General features: G+C 37.7%; 3 protein-coding genes across 3 annotated transcripts in view; 2 read left to right on the top strand and 1 right to left on the bottom strand.

The window, feature by feature from the left end:
* LOC110438442 (protein NLRC3-like) overlaps positions 1-24,624 on the top strand; it is a 367,431-nt gene that overhangs the window by 239,686 nt on the left and 103,121 nt on the right. The window contains exons 5-6 of the mRNA XM_073948071.1: positions 7,059-7,172; positions 8,212-8,325. Coding sequence (XP_073804172.1) covers positions 7,059-7,172; positions 8,212-8,325 — 228 coding nt within the window. The remainder of the gene's footprint in view (positions 1-7,058; positions 7,173-8,211; positions 8,326-24,624) is intronic.
* Positions 1-24,624, bottom strand: part of si:ch73-389k6.1 — a 778,105-nt gene that overhangs the window by 702,320 nt on the left and 51,161 nt on the right. The window lies entirely within an intron of this gene.
* The window catches only part of si:dkey-165o8.1, a 75,889-nt gene that overhangs the window by 46,962 nt on the left and 4,303 nt on the right, over positions 1-24,624 (top strand). The gene's annotated exons all lie outside the window — the stretch shown is intronic.

Here is a 24,624-nt window from a genome sequence, read left to right as displayed (position 1 = left end):
GATTCATGATGTTTTTGATAAGGTTAACAAGGTAGGAATAGGACTTGCACTTTATGCGGATGACGGAGCATTATGGAAAAGAGGACGCAATATTAGAAATGTTAATAAAGGAATGCAGGAATCAATTAAAAAAGTTGAGGAATGGTCTCTGGAATGGGGCTTGAAGTTCTCAGTATTAAAAACTAAATACATGATATTTACAAAAAACAAGAAAATAGTACATACAGATTTAAAGTTATATGATCAGATATTGGAAAGAGTACCTGTTTTTAAATACCTTAGTTTATGGTTAGATCAAAAGTTAATATGGAAAATTCATATAAATAAAATTGAAACAAAATGTAAAATGATTATAAATTGTATGCGTTCAGTTGCTAGTCACAGCTGGGGAGCTAGTCGTAGTGCATTGCTGTGCATGTATCAAGCATTGATTCGATCCTGTTTTGATTATGGCTGCATTGTCTATGGATCTGCATCCAAGACTTTATCAGGAAAATTTGATACCATACAAACCAAAGCGTTAAGATTATGTTGTGGAGCAATTAAAACGTCCCCTGTAGATGCAATTAGGGTAGAAATGGGAGAAATGCCTCTTGAATTTAGAAGGATAACATTGATGATGACATACTGGGTAAATCTCCAGCAATCAGTTAGTAGTCATCTTACTCGTAAAATACTAAAAGATTGCTGGGAATACTCATATGAAGGACAGGATAGTTTTGGATGGAGGAGTAAATAGTTGGCTAAAGAATATGGTATAGACAACATGATCTTCTGTCCCAATATACCACTTACCGATGTCCCACTATGGAGAGCACCTGAACCACTCATAGATGTAAGCTTGCTGAGTAAACCTAAAGATAAATATAGTGGAAAAGAAGTAAATGCGATTTTAAATAATAACTATTATTCAACTTTACAATTTTTTACAGATGGGTCCAAAGAACCTAGTAGTAAAAAGATAGGAATAGGTGTTAATATTCCAGAGTTCAAAGTAAATATTAGTTTAAAACTGTCCAATAATCTATCAGTATACACTGCAGAGTTAACAGCTATAATTATAGCATTACAATGGGTTAAACAAGTCAGACCAAACAAAGTAGTAATCTGCTCAGATTCATCTTCAGCCTTAGTTAGTATAGCAAACTCAAAATCACATAGAGAGGATTTAATAACAGAAATCTATTATCTTTATATCGATTGAAGGAAATAGGAGTAGTCGTTTATTTCTGCTGGGTTCCATCACATATTGGGGTATCTGGTAATGAAGTTGCTGACAAATTAGCAAAGGAAGCACCAAATAAGCAAGAGGTGGAGGTACATGTACCTCTGGGGAAAAGAGAGGCAAAATCGATTTTAAAGGAAAAACTAATAAATAAATGGCAAATTAAATGGGATAATAGTGTAGCAGATGTTTTGCATTAAGCCTTGGTGTACGCCCATTACTAACTGCGGGTTGTTAAGAGGTGTATAATAGCCTTTCGGAGAATAGTGGAAGTTGTGTCATCGTCCAGCTGACTCCCTGTGGTGGGTGTGTCACTGCCGTGCGTTTGGTATGTAGTGGCTGTTTAAGCCTTATTTTCGCTTTCGTTTCAATTTGTGTTGGGTTTGATTCAGTTTTTCTTGCTCTGGAAGGCTGGTGTCTGTTCGGCTGCTGTTGCACCATAGAGTGGCTACTGTGGGGCGTTGGGAGCTTTGAGAAGTCGCGTTTCCTAGAGCTGAACTCTCCCTCGTGATTCTGTTGACACTTATGCGCGTTCCCGTGACTGCTGTCTTCCCAATCGGTAAGTAGGGTGCTACCGCTCGTACATTCTGTGCATATCAAACTACTAGGAGTAGAAACTGATTTTTGTTATATTTTCTAGTTAGTTATTAGTACGGACGCCTGGCTTTACCGGAGGGATGACTGGCACCTCGTGTAGCGATTGCACTGTGGATTGAGCGTCTTCACCTGCCCTTGACACCTGCTGGATGCTGCTGTTTTGTTTCTGTTAATTCAGTTTTGATTCTGTTTTGTTTCTGTTAATTGTTTTGTCGTTTATTTATTTTCGGTGCTTTTTGTATCAGTTTTTTTTCTACATTTACAAAATGGGAACACCTAAAACAAGTGTTGTCTAACTGACTGCTTGGCTTGCTTCTATACCTGCATTCTGGTGCGTTGTCCTGTTCCAATATTGTGACCTCGTGCTCTAACTTTTACTACATACTATTTGGGATTCTTTTTAGTGGGGGCCTGTCACCTCCGTGCCCCTGGGCGGCTGGTAGCTGATCAAGTAGTCTGTTTTTGATACCCCTGTGAGCCCATTTAATATTGTTTTCTTAAATGTTTTATTTCATTCCTAATTGTGGATTTCTTCTCTCCCTAGGAGCTGGGGGTGTCTAGTACGGGCAGTCGGGCTGCTGTGTGGCGTGGCTCTTTTGGTGAATTAGTCTTTTGCTCACTTGTGTGCATTGAAGTTCACTGTGTGGTGTTTGTGGAATCTAAGAGTGTGAATTTGTGGGTCATTCTCGGGCCCAGTGCCTAGCCTGCCCGACTTGGTAAGCCCCAGCTCCTGCGGTTGGATGAGGATTTGTTTTTTGTATTTTGTAACCGCCTTCTAGTGCCTTTTTTAAAGCACATGTGTCTGTCATTTTAATATTTGTGGTCCAATGAGAAGTGCATTGTAATAAAAGGAACTCTATTTTTCTACATCCACGTCTCATTCCCTTTTTGTCAGATACGAACCTGTGTTTTGTGTCCCAGGTAATGTACTGGGTGGCGTAGTCGAGCTCTAATTGCAATAGGTTGTGTTAATTTGGCCGCAGTGTGCCAGTTATTGTAGTGGTCTGGCTACCAACAAAAGCCTTAACCCCCCCCTTCGCGCCACAATAGTAATACTGGAAGATGGCACTATAGTATTATACAGACAGTAGGGACAACACTAAATCAAGGAAGAGGTGTGGTTATTAAGACTGGGACACACAGGGTTAAATGCAACACTTGCGTTGATGGGTTTACATGAGGATGGGAAATGTGATGTATGTGGTGTAACTGAAAATGTGGATCATGCACTATATGTAGCAAGTATAATAAACATCACGATATGTTATTCAGTCAGTGTGGGGAAGATAAAACAATATATAAAATTATTCTAGGAAAAGGTATAATAGATTGGCAAGTGTATAGAGCGTTTATTAGGTATATAGAGTATTCGGGTTTAGATTATAGTCTAATATTTATGGATGAGAGTATACTCAATCATTGTCATAAAGGCCCTTTATGTTAGAGGAGCTGAACATGCAGCGCTGACATGAGTATGTGGTCTAGATGCAAAGATTGGAGAATATGAAACATCCAAGTTTTTTTTTTTTTTTTTTTTTGTCCCTTTCCCTCCCTCCTCGTTTCTTTCTGTTGCCCTTTCTAATATTCAGACCCATCATCGGAGTAAGATTCGGTACAGTAGGTGGCGATAATGCTTTTAATGAGTCAGTCGCCATAAAACAGAAAGAAGAAGAAGAAGAGTCAGCACACAGGCAGAAGAAGAAGCGGTGTGTGTCGTGTTTACAGTCTGTCTCGCGTCCTGCGTTTACACTACTTCATGTAAAGTCCCGCATGTATCCTCCTGCATGTCGTGTGATTGAATGTGAACCCCCGCATGTCCTTTGGGCCCCGCATGTCCCTGTCTGCTGTGTTCAGAGTGTTTGTGCGGGTGTATTACTGAACTCCTGATGTGACGCAGTTGAGATGAAATCTGTGATCAGGAGTCGCTGCTCAGTGAATCAAAGTTCTCCAATATATTTCCTATGATCTTCAATATGATCATGTCTGCTGAATCCCGCATTTAAAACACGCTTTACAGCACCGCTCGACGCGGATCGCTTGATTTCAGTGTCTGCGCGGTCATGGTCGCGTGCATGAGCGGCCAAGGGCGTTCCCGAGTAATTATTCCCTATATGGGGCGTCTGCAGACTTGGATCAGCTTTCCCCCCTGTTGTTCCTAATGCGTCCAGTCGAGGGGATGAAAGAAAGATACATGGCCAAATAAAACATTTGAAGTCAACGCTCCCAGATTATTAAATGTCCTGTTCATAAATATATATATTTTTTATTTAATTAGGCTAAATATGAACGCCAAGTTAATGTTTCAGAAAGCGAGTTATAAACTCACTAGATCAGTGGTTCTCAATCTTTTTTTCATCAAGTACCACCTCATAAAAAATAGTCTCTCCAAGTACCACCAAAATGAGCAGTATTGAATTACAATAGCCCAGTAAAGCAACTCTGCAAAGTTAAAAAAACGTGGCAGATTACCACAGAAATATAGGCTATATGTCATATATGACATATTATATACATCATTTTTAATAAATTTTGAAATGTGTGTAGCATGTACATGACATATTTCACAGTTTGAGAACCACTGTACTAGATAATATGCAGAATTGATACACTCACCAAATAATTTCACATATGCAAAAGCCCAATAGCAAATTAATTTAGATTAATTTAATTAGAAAAATTACAAACACTAATAGTTCAATAGTGTAACGGTTAATTGTAGCCTAGTTATACGTCTTCATATAGAGATATGGATTTTGTTGTATTGTTTATATATAAAGTTGCATTTTGAAAATAACAAAATTATAACCAAACAATACAGTGTGATATGGAGTAATGATGTGCTTTGATAAGAATGCGGTGGTATTGACTACCAGACAACGTTTAGACAAACAATTCCCTACTTTCTACAATTCCAAGGACCATTTACCTACCTGACAAACAAAACCTCAGACAACATTATTTAAAAAAAAAAAAAAAATTATTGACAACTATATCACAAGAGATTGCCAGTTTTCTTTAAATGAAGCTGAATCCTTGCGTCAAATTCTTGCTCACTGAAAAATAAACAAATAAAGTCATGTATAAATACTCTGCAAAAATCCTTTCCTCACTTAAGAGTTTCTGACTTGTTTCCAGACCGAGTATCTAAACATTCTTAATCCTCAGAAACAGTAAAGAATGGAAAATAAAAAGCAAAAAACATTTCATGCCATTTTATATATTATCTGGACCTATGCAGAACATATATATATATATATATATATATATATATATATATATATATATATATATATATATATATATATATATATATATTTTTTTTTTTTTTTTTTTTTTTTTTTTAATATTTGATTTATGATTTAAGAATTATAACTTAGGTATAACAAAAGGACCAAGTCATTATTATTTATTTTTTGTTACTTACAGCTACAAATTGTGATTCTGACTTTCCCGTATTTAACATATTTAATTATTTTCTTTGTAACAAATTGTTACAATCAATATTATGAAAGTATAAATGATGAACAATATGAATGCATGTGCAATGCAAACTTCATTGCTAATATATAAAATGTACTGTATGTACAAAAATTAGTAGACCATTAGTAATTGTGATTTTCCCTAATCATTTATATATATGATTTAATTGTTAAGTTCATTTTAATTATATATATTGTAATTGTTTAAACTAGAAAATGATTGCATTATTCATTCATTTATTCATTCATTCATTCATTTTCTTTTCGGCTTAGTCCCTTTATTAATCTAGGGGCGCCACAGTGGAATGAACCGCCAACTTATCCAGCATGTTTTTACGCAGTGGATGCCCTTCCTGCCACAACCCATCTCAGGGAAAGAATTGCATTATATTAAATGTAATTGAATACAATGCAATTAAAAAAAAAAAATATATATATATATATATATATATATATATATATATATATATATATTTATATCTGTTTAGATCAATTTCAATATTTAAGAAAATCAAATTTGGAGGTATAACGTAGTGTAGTTGTAGTGTAGATTTTTTCTGACAACCCAGACCACGCAAGTGTATTGTTTAATCTATGAGAAAATATATATCTTTAAATTAATTATTAGATATATAATACTTACTCCCTTGCTGAGACAAAAAAAATAAATAAAAATAAAATTAACCTACATAACACACTTTCTCACGTAGGTTAATGTTCATTTACTTTTTTTGTTGAGGTAGAACATGTAGTTAACTAACATTTGTCAAACTAACACACTGCTGTTATATTACACCAATTTGTTTGTGTTGACATACACTCATATCGACCTTAATCTAATAAAAAAAAAATGTTTAAGTTTCATGTTTGCTAATGTTTTAAACACGTATTTAACACACCTCTTCATCGTGTTTGCGCTTGGTTGGTGTGATAAAGTTCTGGAGACTTATAATAATACTGTACTGCCTCCCTCTACTGGACGCATCAAGAGCAACAGGGGTGTAAAACTGCCCAGGCCATAAAACTGCTTGCGCCGTAGATCTGTCTGGATCCAAGTCTGCAGTCTTCCCCACCTCGAATATTTCGTGCAACAGCGCCCCCTGGTCAGTGATCACAATTTTCGGCACAACACCGCCCTTCAGAAACGAAAGTGAAAGTGTTTAGTTGTTGTGTTGCAGTTTTAAACAACCAGAATTCATCATTTACCAACACAGAACAGCTTTAAATCTTTAATGTCTGGACTAAACCTGTAAGCTTTATGTGAATGTGTGTATGCTGTTATTATAATCAAACGGATGACGCTGTGATTCTTCATTAGTTTACTCGTGATGAGCTTCTGGATTTGAGTGTCTCAGCTGCTGATCTATTCCTGCATTCAGCTGAATTATGAAGGCTGATCAATGACTGGAGATCTGTGATTGTTCATCAGTTTCTGCTGGAGATCAAACTCTTCAGGTCCATCATGGAGGACACACACACACATGATGATCTGGATTTGTCTACAGGATGCAGGTATTAGTCCTACACTTGACATTTCATATGATTATTTTCTACAGGATATTATATTTACTCTCTGTTAGTTGTGTTTTTAATCTGTCTGAATATTTAACACACACAGTCAGCAAGATTGTGTACAATCATCATGAAAAGTATCATGAAGTGCTGTTTAAACAGTGTTTTAATGATGAAATGTTGAGTAAATCTGCTGTGTTGACTCCAGTGTGTGCAGCGCTGAACTTTAATCTTCTCTGTTTTAGTTCAGTTCATCAGAAGAGAGCAGAAGCAGAGCCCAGCTGTGTGTCTATGAAGAGTGACGCGTCTATGGATCACCCATTGTTTTTCAAGAGTGGAAACACAGGAGCTGCTGTCAGGTAGATCATCTCTTTAATATCTGCAGCTGATGAGTATTTTCATAATAAATGAATCAGGTCATTAGTGTTGTGGATCTGTTGGGTTTCAGATGTTAGATGTTGTATCTGAGCTCTGCAGGATAGTGCTTGAAGATCTCCGCTTTACACTTCAGGCCACAATTGATGGTGTTAACAAACCAATCAGCGCTTTATTAATAGTTAGTGAGGTAGAAGGTGGGTTTAGGTTTTGGGTAGGGTTAGGGATCCACAATAAGATCATACTGTATGACTACTAATGAGCAGTTCATATGTTCACATTCCACAGATAATAAGCCGGTAGTTAATAGTATGAATTGTGAGCTGAACTAAAGTGTTCCCGATCTCCTGCCATAAAGGGCTTTTCCTGCACACTTTCCCCTGCTGTTTCTGTGCTGTACTGATCAGCCATTCCTCTGATCTGAGTCTGTTTTCACTGAAGCGCAGTCATCATCATGTTGTGTTGGCCTCATAGATGCTGCTGATCAACACATTTGGTTTCTAGAATTGATATTTCTCGAGTTCTCCTGCTCATTCAGTCATGATAGATGATGGTAAATGAACTTGTCTTGCTGTCCTCAAAGTCTGGACTGGAGCTCTGCAGACAAACCCCCGATGAGTGACCTTCTGAAGACTGAGTGATGAGGAGGAGGATAAGGGGAGCTGCTGGAGGCGGGAATAACAGTCAGCTGACACAGTGCAGTTTATACTGCTGCTTATATAGTCATGTGATGATGATTGACACGCCTGCATGATTAAGCTCCTCCCACACCTACACTGTGGACTTCATTCAGTGATTTGATGATTAGTTTCAGCTCTAATCTGCTCTAATAGTGCTGCATTTCTGTTGGGCTTTCTCTACTAGAAATGAGCCTTGATCTGTGTTTGCTGATATTTTCCACATTCAGACAGTTTATGTTCAAATATAAAGGAAATTAATTTAAGTGTTTTTGTAAATGAAGAATGATTAATATCAGGTTTGTGCAGTGTGTGCAGCGCTCAACTTTAATCTTCTCTGTTTTAGTTCAGTTCATCAGAAGAGAGCAGAAGCAGAGCCCAGCTGTGTGTCTATGAAGAGTGACGAGTCTATGGATCACCCAATGCATTTTAAGAGTGAAAACACAGGACCTGCTGTCAGGTAGATCATCTCTACACATACATGATCACACTGCAGCATTTATATGATCCTGTGTTTCTAGAAGATCACAAATTATCTTTGAATTACAATTACAGGAGACTTTAAAACTAAATGTCCACACACTCACATCTGATCATTAGTGTAGGACTGAGGTAGTAATAAGTGACTGAAGCATTAATACTCAAACTGTTAGAGTTAGTAGAGTGAGTTTACAAGTTTATACAATAGTCAGCAAAGTGTGGGAAAAGAAAGAGATTTTAGACACTGGTAATGAACAAGTTGTGTGAGACAAACACACCACATTTCACCTGATATATAATTATGGTCAAAAAGAGATACTGATTTAAGATAAAAATGTATTCAGATCTTCTTTGTTTATTGTTATCTTAATAAAGTTCAGCAATATTACAGTGCTGCTACTGAACTCTGAGAGCATACGCTTGTATGATCTGGAGATTAATGTAAGAATTAAAAACTATATTCAGTCAGAAAGTGAGCTGACAGAAGACAGAAGCAGAGCAAACACATGCTGAAGATTCAGACAGCAGAGATGCAGAGAATTATGATTTTCTTATTGATGGCAAAACATTTAACAGGTATAAGATCACAACAACCTTCAGAACTGTAGATGGCACAATGCGACACCAAATCAAATGTTCACTCAAATGATCACTCTATTGAATAGGCATTATCAGTGGTTATCAGCTGATAGATATGGTTAAATAGGGACCTTCTGCACCTACTTGTAGGCTTAGTGGGCAGTTATCATCCATCCACATTACCAGTGTGTGCTGTTTAAAGTGATCAGTGTGTGGTGTTTACAGTGATCAGTGTGTGGTGTTTACAGTGATCAGTGTGTGATGTGTTTAAAGTGATCAGTGTGTGGTGTTTAAAGTGATCAGTGTGCGGGGAGTTTAAAGTGATCAGTGTGTGGTGTTTAAATGATCAGTGTTTGGTTTTTAAAGTGATCAGTGTGTGTGGTGTTTAAAGTGATCAGTGTGTGGTGTTTAAAGTGATCAGTGTGCGGTGTTTAAAGTGATCAGTGTGTGGTGTTTAAAGTGATCAGTGTGTGGTGTTTAAAGTGATCAGTGTGTGGTGTTTAAAGTGATCAGTGTGTGGTGTTTAAAGTGATCAGTGTGTGGTGTTTAAAGTGATCAGTGTGTGGTTTTTAAAGTGATCAGTGTGTGCTGTTTAAAGTGATCAGTGTGTGGTGTTTAAAGTGATCAGTGTGTGCTGTTTAAAGTGATCAGTGTGCGGTGTTCAAAGTGATCAGTGTGTGGTGTTTACAGTGATCAGTGTGTGGTGTTAAAAGTGATCAGTGTGTGGTGTTTAAAGTGATCAGTGTGTGCTGTTTAAAGTGATCAGTGTGTGGTTTTTAAAGTGATCAGTGTGTGCTGTTTAAAGTGATCAGTGGGTGCTGTTTAGAGTGATCAGTGTGTGGTGTTTAAAGTGATCAGTGTGTGGTGTTTACAGTGATCAGTTTGTGGTGTTAAAAGTGATCAGTGTGCGGCGTTTAAAGTGATCAGTGTGCGGTGTGTTTGAAGTGATCAGTGTTTGGTGTTTAAAGTGATCAGTGTGTGGTGTTTAAAGTGATCAGTGTGTGGTGTTTAAAGTGATCTGTGTGTGGTGTTTAAAGTGATCAGTGTGTGGTGTTTAAAGTGATCAGTGTGTGGTGTTTAAAGTGATCAGTGTGCGGAGTTTAAAGTGATCAGTGTGCGAAGTTTAAAGTGATCAGTGTGCGAAGTTTAAAGTGATCAGTGTGTGGTGTTAAGAGTGTTCATTGTTTGGTGTTTAAAGTGATCAGTGTGTGGTGTTTAAAGTGATCAGTGTGTGGTGTTTAAAGTGATCAGTGTGTGGTGTTTAAAGTGATCAGTGTGTGGTGTTAAGAGTGATCAGTGTGTGGTGTTAAGAGTGATCAGTGTGTGGTGTTAAGAGTGATCAGTGTTTGGTGTTTAAAGTGATCAGTGTGTGGTGTTTAAAGTGATCAGTGTGTGGTGTTTAAAGTGATCAGTGTGTGGTGTTTAAAGTGATCAGTGTGTGGTGTTAAGAGTGATCAGTGTGTGGTGTTAAGAGTGATCAGTGTGTGGTGTTAAGAGTGATCAGTGTTTGGTGTTAAGAGTGATCAGTGTGTGGTGTTAAGAGTGATCAGTGTTTGGTGTTTAAAGTGATCAGTGTGTGGTTTTTAAAGTGATCAGTGTGTGGTGTTTACAGTGTTCATTGTTTGGTGTTTAAAGTGATCAGTGTGTGGTGTTTAAAGTGATCAGTGTGTGGTGTTAAGAGTGATCAGTGTGTGGTGTTAAGAGTGATCAGTGTGTGGTGTTAAGAGTGATCAGTGTTTGGTGTTTAAAGTGATCAGTGTGTGGTGTTTAAAGTGATCAGTGTGTGGTGTTTAAAGTGATCAGTGTGTGGTGTTAAGAGTGATCAGTGTGTGGTGTTAAGAGTGATCAGTGTTTGGTGTTAAGAGTGATCAGTGTGTGGTGTTAAGAGTGATCAGTGTGTGGTGTTAAGAGTGATCAGTGTTTGGTGTTTAAAGTGATCAGTGTGTGGTTTTTAAAGTGATCAGTGTGTGGTGTTTACAGTGATCAGTGTGTGGTGTTTAAAGTGATCAGTGTGCTGAGTTTAAAGTGATCAGTGTGTGCTGTTTAAAGTGATCAGTGTGCAGAGTTTAAAGTGATCAGTGTGTGGTGTTAAGAGTGATCAGTGTGTGGTGTTTACAGTGATCAGTGTGTGGTGTTTACAGTGATCAGTGTGTGGTGTTAAGAGTGATCAGTGTTTGGTGTTAAGAGTGATCAGTGTGTGGTGTTAAGAGTGATCAGTGTGTGGTGTTAAGAGTGATCAGTGTTTGGTGTTTAAAGTGATCAGTGTGTGGTTTTTAAAGTGATCAGTGTGTGGTGTTTACAGTGATCAGTGTGTGGTGTTTAAAGTGATCAGTGTGCTGAGTTTAAAGTGATCAGTGTGTGCTGTTTAAAGTGATCAGTGTGCAGAGTTTAAAGTGATCAGTGTGTGGTGTTAAGAGTGATCAGTGTGTGGTGTTTACAGTGATCAGTGTGTGGTGTTTACAGTGTCAGTGTGTGGTGTTTAAAGTGATCAGTGTGTGGTGTTTAAAGTGATCAGTGTGTGGTGTTTAAAGTGATCAGTGTGTGGTGTTTAAAGTGATCAGTGTGCGGAGTTTAAAGTGATCGGTGTGCGGAGTTTAAAGTGATCAGTGTGTGGTGTTTAAAGTGATCAGTGTGTGGTGTTAAGAGTGATCAGTGTGTGGTGTTAAGAGTGATCAGTGTTTGGTGTTTAAAGTGATCAGTGTGTGGTTTTTAAAGTGATCAGTGTGTGGTTTTTAAAGTGATCAGTGTGTGGTGTTTAAAGTGATCAGTGTGCTGAGTTTAAAGTGATCAGTGTGTGGTGTTTACAGTGATCAGTGTGTGGTGTTTACAGTGTCAGTGTGTGGTGTTTAAAGTGATCAGTGTTTGGTGTTTAAAGTGATCAGTGTGCAGAGTTTAAAGTGATCAGTGTGCAGAGTTTAAAGTGATCAGTGTGCGGTGTGTTTGAAGTGATCAGTGTGTGCTGTTTAAAGTGATCAGTGTGTGGTGTTCAAAGTGATCAGTGTGCAGTGTTTAAAGTGAACAGTGTGTGGTGTTTACAGTGATCTGTGTGTGGTGTTTAAAGTGATCAGTGTGTGGTGTTTAAAGTGATCAGTGCGTGATGTGTTTAAAGTGATCAGTGTGTGCTGTTTAAAGTGATCAGTGTGTGGTGTTTACAGTGATCAGTGTGTGGTGTTTACAGTGATCAGTGTGTGGTGTTTAAAGTGATGAGTGTGTGTGGTGTTTAAAGTGATCAGTGTGTGGTGTTTAGAGTGATCAGTGTGTGGTTTTACAGTAATCAGTGTGTGGTGTTTAAAGTGATCAGTGTGTGGTGTTTAAAGTGATCAGTGTGTGGTGTTTAAAGTGATCAGTGTGTGGTGTTTAAAGTGATCAGTATGTGATGTGTTTAAAGTGATCAGTGTGTGGTGTGTTTAAAGGGATCAGTGTGTGTGGTGTTTAAAGTGATCAGTGTGTGGTGTTTAGAGTGATCAGTGTGTGGTGTTTACAGTGATCAGTGTGTGGTGTTTACAGTGATCAGTGTGTGGTGTTTAAAGTGATGAGTGTGTGTGGTGTTTAAAGTGATCAGTGTGTGGTGTTTAGAGTGATCAGTGTGTGGTTTTACAGTAATCAGTGTGTGGTGTTTACAGTGATCAGTGTGTGGTGTTTAAAGTGATCAGTGTGTGGTGTTTAAAGTGATGAGTGTGTGTGGTGTTTAAAGTGATCAGTGTGTGCTGTTTAAAGTGATCAGTGTGTGGTGTTTAAAGTGATCAGTGTGTGGTGTTTAAAGTGATCAGTGTGTGATGTGTTTAAAGTGATCAGTGTGTAGTGTGTTTAAAGGGATCAGTGTGTGTGGTGTTTAAAGTGATCAGTGTGTGGTGTTTAAGAGTGATCAGTGTGTGGTGTTTAGAGTGATCAGTGTGTGATGTGTTTACAGTGATCAGTGTGTGGTGTTTAAAGTGATCAGTGTGTGGTGTTTAAAGTGATCAGTGTGTGGTGTTTAGAGTGATCAGTGTGTAGTGTTTACAGTGATCAGTGTGCGGTGTTTAAAGTGATCAGTGTGTGGTGTTTAAAGTGATCAGTGTGTGGTGTTTAGAGTGATCAGTGTGTGGTGTTTACAGTGATCAGTGTGTGGTGTTTAAAGTGATCAGTGTGTGGTGTTTAAAGTGATCAGTGTGTGATGTGTTTACAGTGATCAGTGTGTGGTGTTTAAAGTGATCAGTGTGTGGTGTTTAAAGTGATCAGTGTGTGGTGTTTAGAGTGATCAGTGTGTAGTGTTTACAGTGATCAGTGTGTGGTGTTTAAAGTGATCAGTGTGTGGTGTTTAAAGTGATCAGTGTGTGGTGTTTAGAGTGATCAGTGTGTGGTGTTTACAGTGATCAGTGTGTGGTGTTTAAAGTGATCAGTGTGTAGTGTTTACAGTGATCAGTGTGCGTTGTTTAAAGTGTTTAATGTGATAATAATTCTAACAATTCTAACTTTAACTGTATATAATCATTTGGCAAGCTAAATTAGTCTAAATTGACTTACAGTAGATACAAATAAAAAAAATACAATTAGGGAATGAGCAACAATATGTCTCGTTTAGTCTAATGCAGTAGGCTACAGCATGTGCTTTTATATAGCCATAGTCTATAAATGAAATAAAAAAATAATTTGTAAAATAAAAGTAAATAGAGTTGCTGCATCATGTCTTAGTAAGTCAAGGTTTTTATGTAACAAACAAGCAAACCAAAAATCTAATATATGGAATAGAAATAGAAATAGTGTGTGCAGAAGTTTTGAGCCTTTTGAGTTTTTGAGGATTCATTAATTTATATATTAATAATTTGTCTGGTAGTCTACATGGTACAATAAATAATACATTTACAATAGAGTACAATATTAGCAGTCAGAGAATTCCCCGGCCTGAAATATTGTCCCAGTCCACCCCTGCTGTCTCCTCATTATGAGCACTACAGCACATGTAATATTTACAGTATTTCCTAGATATATCTGTATCTGTTTGCCTCCAAATGTGTATTTACAGTAGTTTTATCTGTTAACAGTGTTGAATATGAGTCAGCAGCTTCAGGAGACGAGACTCACAGGAGACACAAGAGTTTCACAGACAATCTCCAGTCCATCTTCCAGGTGGGAAAAAACTCATTTAGATTCATTAACGTCACTGAGATAACTCAATGAAACACAGAATATTCATTCACAACACTTGAGAACTGGATCTTATAATGTGCTTTGGTTGGCCCCTGACCCAACTAAAAGTGTCTACAAAATGAATAATCCTAATAGTTTTTGCTGCTTTAGTTTTTCTTATATTAAAATAATATCTCTTGGTCATTCTGAGGTCTCTCAGTCATTTACAGACACATATGAGACACATATATTAAACATTTATATTTTAACCAGTTTTACTCAGAATAGCTGGAGTCTAGTCTGACATCGGCCTGTTTTAACAAATATACATTACAAATATCAGGATATGACAACTGCATCTATTGACAAACAACATGCAACATACCAAACTAAAATCCTGTGCTTATTTAGCTGATAAGAACAGTTGAGAGCAGAGATGCCCAAACTAGCACCCACTGGCCAAAGTTGGTGTATGGTAACCTTTAATATGACGTGTCATCCCATCTAAGAGAGGGTTTGTTGGGGAGGGCAGGGGTGATGCCTTTAAAACACATTATTATTTTAAATTTAACAAAACCTTTCATTTGTTTTATGGTTAAATTACAAAAAAGCAAACTGAGATGAAACGTTTGAGTTAAATGTGAATGAATCAGATTTTTCTTTTAGAGAACATACTGTTGCTCAACAGATAGAGCACTATTCTGAAGTCATCGGTGAGCAGATGAAGAGAAAGGCTGGTGCAGCTTGACTAGTGGATTTGGCTGTAAACTACATTAATTTTTTTAAGCTCGCATAAGCACAGTAACGTCTTCTCTCAACTGTAAATCTTTCCTATACAGACAGTGTTAATCCAGATGAGTATTTCTTTCACAGAAATCAGCTAAAGCTGATAAATCATCCACAAACCTTCTCTAAACACGTTCATTTTGCTCTGACATTAGAGTTGCTCCGCTGGTCTTTAAACTCCCGCTGAAATAAGTTATGTTTTTTCTCTGTCCAATGACAGCGCACGTTTCATTTACAAGCTAATGAGGGTTTACCTCGACTTGAGACCAAAGCTGATTGGTTGCTCCCACATGTGGATTGTCCAATGACATTTTTAACTCTATTATTTATTTTCAACTCGGGAAAAGCATTTGACAAAAGAAGAAAAGCAAGTGGCAAACAGAGAGAGAGAAGCATTTGTTAAATGACATTTTAAAAAGCTGTTAAATTGGGCATTTAAATGCATTTGAAATGATTTATTAATACACATTTCATTGTATGATGAATCAGCATTTTAAAATGATCACATAAAATGATTTATTTATTTGTACATTTAAAAGATATGTTTTATTAAATGTCATGCTTTATTAAACGACATTTAAAATCACAGTTTAAATAAATTCATTTAATTATGTCCATCTATTTGTCTGTTTAAATTGTGATTTATTTATACACATTTTAATGCTTCAATTATTAAATGAATGATTTGATTCTTCATTTTATGTCTAACGCGCTCTCCTGTTCCTCCATAGCTAAAGCCACTGTTCAGATATTTATATAATATATATTTCAGACATTTATCAGGTATTTGTCCTCAATCTACTCCCTAAACATCTCGCCCAAAGCCTTCTTCTGTTGAGTTTTGATGCGATTTTTAACTGTTGTATCTGTGAAATATCTCAAATCATTCAGCGTAGTGATATGCAAATGTAATGTCCAACAGCTAATCAGAATCATGAAGTTTAACAGACTCATATGATCATGTATTATACTGTGTTTTCAGTTATTGGGTTTGTGGATGTATAGCTGTGTGTGAATCAATGATTTCGTTAAATATTGATCTTCTCTTGTCTTCAATCATAGAATCTTGAGAGCAAAATGATCAGATTCCTGAAGAATGAACTGGGAAACTTTAAGAAAATCTTACAGGAAGAAAACAGTCAAGAGTTTGTAAAGGAGTTTACTGAGAACAGAAGCATTATCACAGAAGCAGCTCTTGATCTCACACTCTTCTTCCTGAGAGAGATGAAGCAAGATCAAGCTGCTGATACTCTTGAAGGTAAGAGATTCCCCAGCAAACATTTGAACATCTGTTGACCGCTGAAAAAGCGATTATATAAAAATTATCCAAAATGCTTTAATTGTTAATGATTTGTAACTGTCTTATAGATAGCCAACAGATAACTTACAAGCTGTTACCTAACAAGTTATAAATGACTTGTTAACTGTATTTAAATGATTTATAACTATACCTAATACATTAGTAGTAGATCATGAACAAGCTGTTAGTAAATTACTTACTAAAGACTTGTTAAGTATCAGTTAATAGTTGATATATGTTATTTGGACGTTATCTTAAAGTTGCACCTGCTCTTCATTTAATAACTGTTAGTAAATGAGAAATAGTTGCAACCAGAATAACGTCCCAGTAACATACGCAAGCTAATAACTAACACTTAACTAATATATCAACTTACACTTTACAGATCAGTTGTTCATAGTTTGTTTACCATCTAGTAACACCAGGGAAAAGATTTACTGGAATAATATAATCCCCTGTAATACAGAAAGGAACTGGGTCGGATGGGAAAAAAATTAATTGATCCTTAATCATTTCCCCGCTAAAATTATTCAGTGCACGATATCTATATAATTTTTAATTTGACAAAGATGTAAATAAATAAAATATCATGCATTTTGCAAATATTTATACAATATCTGTATCTATTGTCGAGTGCACTGCCGTGAGGTAGTTCTGAACTATTGTTCAGTCCCATGCCAGCGGTATTTGTGTGCTTCAAGGGCTTGACACTAGGAAGCGCATGAAGACTAGCAATAGTTATTTAGAGGGTTTTTGTTCAGATTAGTTGTGGAGGTAACGGAATTGTACTCAGTTTTTGGCCATAAGAATTACCTGCGTAAATTGTAATTGGAGTAGGTTATAGGTCAAATTATTGGTTATGGTAATTTTGATTATTTTCTGATAATGGATAATAGGTTTGATAATGATATCAGTGGAGGAATTGTGTAGCGTTTCGGATGAGCTATTGAATTTTTTAAGAAAGAAAAATCCAAGTCTGTCATGTAAACTTCCTGAAACCTTTTTTCACCCGCGATTGTCAAGCAGCTGATATTAAATTATCTGGGGTGGTCAGTCCTGTGACTGAGGCGCTGGGACAGTCTTCCATGGGAGACAAGGAGGGTGGTAAGTTTTTAGATGACAAGTGGGCACGACAAGATATGTTAGTAAACTTGATTTACCCAAAGGATAATGACAGAAAATGACTGTAATTGTAACTTCTTCAGGGCTTTATTCTTATTCTGTCATGAGCTTCGGGTTACAAAACACTCCTGTGACATTTCAGAGATTGATGAATTGTGTAGTCCCTGGTTTAGAGGATTGTGTGGTCTGTTTGGACGATGTTATAGTTTACAGCAATAACTGGGATCAACACATGAGACGGGTGTGAGAATTATTTAAACCTTTAGCTGAAGCTAATTTGACTATGAATTTAGCTAAATGTGAATTTGCACGAGCACCGGTTTCTTATCTGGGCAAGGACATGGGATCAAGCACGATCGAGAATTTCCCTACTCCTTGTACTAAAAAAGAGCTTATGCGGTTTATTGGAATGGCCAGTTATTATCGTGGGTTCTGCCAAATCTGTTATTTGTCCGCTGACTAATCTATTGAAGAACTCTGGTAAGTTTGAGTGGAGTCCATATTGCCAAAAGCTTTTAAGGAATGTGAAGTTGTTGTTGACTGCTACTCCTGTGTTAGCAGCACCCCAAATTGGTCTTCCCTTTGACATTCAGGTTGACGCAAGTCACGTGGGAGCCGGAGCGGTCTTTCTCCAGACTTATTCTGATGGTTTTAGTCATCCAACATGTTACTTCTCACGCAAATTTAATTCATATTTGTTGAATTATTCAGTGAAGGAAATGTTGCTGCTTATCTGGGCACTTCAACATTTTGATGTATATGTGGGAGGAGGGTCCACGGTTGTTTTTTGTTATCACAATCCTTTGACATTTCTTCATTCATTGCAGTGTCAGAGTCAAAGCTTAATCTTGACGATTAAACACATAAAGGGGATTAAGAATGTTTTTGCGGACACCTTGACACATGCCACTGTGGTAGAGTAATGAAGTTGTATTTTGGTCTCCAATACATGTGACTTGACCTACTCCTATATGTATCTATGTTGTACATTAGTTTTACACTCATCCACAAATTACTTACTTTTTAACAATAATCCACTCCAAGCCCACCTCTGACTCTAAATAATCCAATATATACTGTTATTCTGTTATTAGAACAATAACGTTACACTGAGTTCAAATTGAGAAGCAGTGAACCGATAATACAGCGCATGTGTGAATTAGTGAACCAAACACAAACAGTACATGAAAGCCTGCTGTGAATGAACTAAACCTAAACAACTGCAGCGCAGGTAAACCGAGGGCTCAAATGAGAGGATCTGGTGAAAAACATTAGTTTTTTTTCATAACAGAAACTCGTAATGTGATTTAAATAAGTGAATAATGCTTCAGTTAGGATTTTTCAGATCATGGTGATGTTTTAACTGACTAAAATTACTATTGTTGACTACATAATTTTAATATGTTGAGTACTTGCACACATATACTTAAGGCTGCTATCTTGTTGCCTATTGTATTTGAATTTGAGGATGGGTAGATGGTTGTGGTAGATGGTAGTGGTCATGTGTCCTCTAAATATAGGTTTCAAAAAATGTATGGCTGAGTTTTTATTATACAGCAAATATCCTCATTTAGAAAAAAAAAAGAAAAAAAAACTAAAACTAAGCAATTTCAATATATAGAAACTAGTAAATCTACCTCTTAAACTAATTAAAACTCAATTTGAAAACAAAAAGTCAAAACGAAATAAAAACTTAAGCTAATGAAAAATCCAAAACTATTATAACCTTGGCAATGCATGTGTAAAGGACATAATTTGTGGAGGTCCCTTTCACAACTTATTTACAATGGTGCAACCATTTTTGGTAAGCAACATGAAGTTGCCATCAGACCAATGTTTTCTGGGTCATGGCAATCTATATTAATTACAAAAAATCTGGAAAAGTCAAGACTAAACCTGTCTGTTTCTTTGCTTCTGTGTTTAGGTGAGCTGTTCTTCATTAATCAGCTTAAATGTAGCCTGAAGAAGAAATATCAAAGTGTGTTTGAAGGAATTGCTCAGCAAGGAGACTCCACACTTCTGAATAAGATCTACACAGATCTCTATATCACTCAGGGTGCGAGTGAACAGGTCAACACTGAACATGAGATCAGACAGATTGAAGCTGCTTCCAGACGTCATCAGTCACTAGAGATACAGGTTAAATGCAAACATTTGTTTGAAGCAGCTGAACAAGACGAGCGGATCAGAACTGTCCTGACAAAAGGAGTTGCTGGCATCGGGAAATCAGTCTCTGTGCAAAAGTTTGTTCTGGATTGGGCTGAAGGGAAAGAAAATCAAGACATCAGCTTCATATTTCCTCTTCCATTCAGAGAGATGAACTTAAAGGAGAAAGAAAGACAAAGTTTAAAAGACCTCATAACTCAGTTTTTCCCAGAGACTACAGGACTGAACCTTACAAGAAGCACACGATTCAAAGTCCTGTTCATCCTTGATGGATTGGATGAATGTCGTCTTCCTCTGAACTTTGCTGGTAATGAGACGTGTCGTGATGTATCTTCAGCAGTCTCTCTGGATGTTCTCCTGACGAACCTCATCAAGGGAAATCTGCTTCCTTCTGCTCTCATCTGGATCACCAGCAGACCAGCAGCTGCCAGTAAGATTCCTGCTGACTGTATCGACCGGCTGACAGAGATACGAGGATTCAATGATGCCCAAAAGGAGGAGTACTTCAGAAAGAGACTCACAGATCAGAATCAGGCCAGAGAAATCATTGATCACATTAAACAGTCAAAGAGTCTCTTTATTATGTGCCACATCCCAGTCTTCTGCTGGATTTCAGCCACTCCAGAACATACTGAAACTGAAACACAGGGCTCATGCTGAAACACTGCAGGAATCTCCCAAGACTCTGACACAGATGTACACACACTTTCTCCGCTTTCAGATCCAGCAGAGCAGAAGAAAGTATGATGGAGAAAACACAGCAGATGTCTCCTGGGATCCAAAGCTCATCCTTTCACTGGGGAAACTGGCCTTCCAGCAGCTGGAAAGAAACAATGTGATCTTCTATGAGAGCGATCTGAAAGACTGTGGCATTGACGTCTATAAGGCATCGGTGTACTCAGGCATGTGTACCCAGATCTTTAAGAGGGAGACGGGAATAATTCTTGGCACCATGTACTGCTTTCTTCACTTGAGCATTCAGGAGTTCATTGCAGCCCTTTATCAACATCTGATTCTAGACAGAGACAAGAAGCATGGATTGTTTTTACAGATTAGCAGAAATAAAGGCATGACCAATTTCTTGAAGGCTGCAGTGGACAAGGCTCTGGAAAGTGAGAATGGACATCTGGACCTTTACCTTCGCTTCCTTCTCGGTCTGTCACTCCAGTCCAGTCGACAACTCTTACGAGGCCTGTTGACACAGCAGGATGACAGAGACCAGAGCAAAGAGGAAATAATTGCCTACATCAAGCAGAAACTTGAAGGGAATCTGTCTCCAGAGAGATCCATCAATCTGTTCTACTGTCTGAATGAACTGAACGATCAAACTCTGCTGAAAGAGATTCAGTCTTACCTCAGTAGTGGACGTCTGTCATCTGCTGACCTTTCACCTGCCCAGTGGTCTGCTCTGGTCTTTGTGTTGTTGACCTCAGAGGAGGAGCTGGAGGAGTTTGAGCTTCAGAAATTCCAGAGATCAGACGAGTGTCTCATCAGACTATCAGCAGTCATCAAAACCTCCAAAAGAGCTCTGTAAGTCAAAGTGTTTCTTTCTTTCATCTGTAGGAGTCCATCTATTATCCCAAAGATGAAACTAACAGCATGGTCAAAAGTTCTTCTGTCGGCAGCGCCCAGCCACGACTCAGGTCGCAGTTCATATTTCAGTCGCCCCACAGAGCGCCATCTGATTAGTTTCATGTTAAATATTATGTGAATGTGCGCGTCTGGTGTGTAATACTTTATACTGTCTTGTGCGCGCCGTGTCGTGGCGCTTCTGGTGTGCGACCTGCTTTAGGGTGCTTTCACACTAGCACTTTTAGTCCACACCTGGGTTTGTTTGACGTCATAGTACAGTACGTTTAGCTAGTGTGAACATGTTTTCTGAACTCGGATGCGCACCCGTGAACCGTACCTGAGTCCGCCTGAAAGAGGTGGACCCTTAAACTTGGGTACGGTCCAGGCAATTGAACCAAGTGTGAAAGCACCCTTAATGGTGAGTACAACAAGTGAGACAACAAGTGTTTACCAAAGTGTTGAACAAGCGTGCACCATATAAACAAAGGACAAATAAAGTACACAAGACTTAACAGAAGAAGACAAGACTATTGATGAACTCCAGCATAACACTGTATGACAACACTTCAGATGACTGATCTAGAGCCTGCAGCTAATCAATCTGACAGATTCTGGAGTGCATTACAGCTCTAAAGAGCATTTAAATGATGAATGATCTTATACAAAACAAATACATTTATAGAGAGGCTATATAAGTATATCATTTCACTCACCTGGGAAATGGAGGCCACATGAACGGTTTGTGAAGTGCACACAGCATGCCATATCATCTGATTCTTGTAGGAGACAATTCCAAAAGACAACTGACTGTGTAAAGCCGCATAAACAACACAAAAATACATTGAGTTCAGCGGCTAATCTATACACTGCTGTAAACTATTGCTGTACACTGACATTGCAAAGAGGATTTTAACTATTTTAAGCCCTTTTAAAGATTTAATGGCTTTAAACTGTTCACCAGACTGGTCAAAAATACAAGTATTTTACCTTGTTAATAAAGGCTTTGCTGAATAATTGCAATCCTGCATTTTCAGATGGATACTGTTCTTACATGTGTGGTTTTTGTGTTTTCGTTATTTATTTTGTTTATTTCTGTTATTTATGTATCTGTTTCACTTTATTTTAAAAAGTGCTTTGAGATGCAACTTTTAAAGATGCTACAGAAAATTATTGTTATCCGTTTGTTTGTTTATTAAAATAATAATAAACAAAAACTATTTTAAAAAGTATTTCCCTGTGTATGTATATATATATATATATATATATATATATATATATGTGTGTATGTACAGTATTACAGGACGTGATGCTGCTTGGATACTTTCAGAAAATTGGCAACAAACATTTTACATACAAATTGTAAATGTAGGTTAGTTTATAATTCAATTCAATTTTCAATTCAATTCAATTCAATTCAATTCAGCTTTATTTGTATAGCGCTTTTACAATGTAGATTGTGTCAAAGCAGCTTCACATAAATGGTCATAGTAATTGGAACAGTGTGGTTCAGGTTTTAGTGTTTAAGTTCAGTTCAGTTCAGTTTAGCTCAGTTCAGTGTGATTTAATCATTACTGAGAGTTCAAACACTGAAGAGCAAATTCATCGATGCGTAGCTCTACCAATCCTGAACCATGCAAGCCAGTGGCGACAGCGGAGAGGGAAAAAAAACTTCACCTGATGGGAGTGAAGAAAAAAACCTTGAGAGAACCAGACTCAGTTGGGCACGACCATTTTAATTTCTCCGCTGGCCAAAAGTCTTGTGCAGAACTTCATTCGCCGTGGTTTATGCTGGAAGATGGCCTCAATGAAGACTCGTCTGTCCCTGGAGCGTCGCTGGAATCAGACTCATGTTCTCCACTCCCCACGACCATCAGCGCAGCAGCAGCTCAGGATATGGCCTGGTCCCGGATATGGAATCCTTGGGATCATCACGTCGCTGGTCTTGGATCCAATCAGTGACTCCGCCTAATCTGAGGACCTCGGGATGAGTATCCCCAGGTGAAAATAGAGAATAAAGAGAATAATTAGCGTAGCTGCTGTTCATAGTGTATATAAGCAAGATGTAGAAGCCAGTGTGGAACCTGCTAGGTGATGCACTGAGTGTATGCTTTACTAAACAGATAGGTCTTTAATCTAGTTTTGAACTGGGAGAGTGTGTCTGAGCCTCGGACATTACCAGGAAGGCTATTCCAGAGTGTAGGAGCCATGAAAGAGAAGGCTCGACCTCCTTTACTTGATTTTGCTATTCTAGGTACTACCAGAAGCCCTGAATTTTGAGATCTTAAGGAGCGAGTTGGTTCGTAGCGAGACAGAAGGTTGGTTAGATAAACAGGAGCTAGATTATTTAGAGCTTTATAGGTGAGAAGTAATATTTTAAATTCAATACGAAATTTAACAGGCAGCCAGTGTAAGGAGGATAAAATTGGGGTGATATGATCATATTTTCTAGACCTGGTCAGAACTCTGGCTGCTGCATTTTGCACTAATTGAAGTTTGTTAATAGAGGATGCTGGGCAGCCAGCAAATAGAGCATTACAGTAATCCAGTCTCGAAGTCATAAAAGCATGGACTAGCTTTTCTGCATCTGAGATGGATAGCATATTTCGTAATTTAGCGATATTTCTCAGATGAAAGAAGGCAGTTTTTGTGACATGGGATATATGGTTTTTAAAAGTTAGATTGCTGTCTAATATGACACCCAGATCTTTTATAGTAGAGCTAAAGCTAACTTTGTATCCCTCTAATTGTAAATTGAGTTGCGAGATCTGCTGTGTGCAAGATTTAGGCCCAATAAGTAATAATTCTGTTTTGTCTGAGTTTAAGAGAAGAAAATTGTTGGTCATCCAGTCTTTGATGTCTTTGATACACTCAGTTAGTTTAGAAAGTTCAGACGTCTCGTCAGGTTTAGTTGAAATATATAATTGAGTATCATCTGCATAGCAGTGAAAGCTGATCCCATGTCTTCTAATAATGTCTCCCAGAGGTAGCATGTAAATTGTAAACAGTAAAGGGCCTAAAACTGATCCTTGAGGCACCCCATACTTTACTGGGCAGATTTGTGAAGGCTGTCCATTAAGATTTACAAACTGGTAGCGGTCAGTTAAGTATGACTTAAACCATTGTAGAGCCTGTCCCTGGACACCTGTAGACTTTAAGCGATTTATGAGGATATTGTGGTCAATGGTATCAAATGCCGCACTAAGATCGAGTAAAACTAATAGCGAGACGCACCCTCGGTCAGCAGCTAAGAGTAAATCGTTGGTTATTTTCACTAAGGCGGTTTCTGTACTGTGGTGAGCCCTGAAACCTGACTGAAACACTTCAAAAATATTGTTCGTCTGCAGAAAAGAGCATAATTGAGTGGAAACAACTTTTTCTAGTATTTTAGACATAAATGGAAGATTTGAAATAGGCCTATAGTTAGCTAAGTTGTTGGTGTCTAGTTGCGGTTTCTTAATAATAGGCTTAATAACAGCTAGCTTGTAAGAGTTTGGAACATGGCCTATAGATAAAGAAGAGTTGATAATGTTAAGAAGAGGTTCTCCTATAGCAGGTAGCAGCTCTTTCAGTAATTTTGTTGGAATTGAGTCCAGCATACACGTAGCTGGTTTAGAGCTATTTATAATTTTCACTAACTCTTCATGTTCT

The sequence above is a fragment of the Danio rerio genome, chromosome 4, assembly GCF_049306965.1.
Source record: "Danio rerio strain Tuebingen ecotype United States chromosome 4, GRCz12tu, whole genome shotgun sequence".
NCBI lineage: Eukaryota > Metazoa > Chordata > Actinopteri > Cypriniformes > Danionidae > Danio > Danio rerio.
Note: the sequence above shows the minus strand (reverse complement) of the source record. Positions and strands in the feature narration are given on the sequence as shown.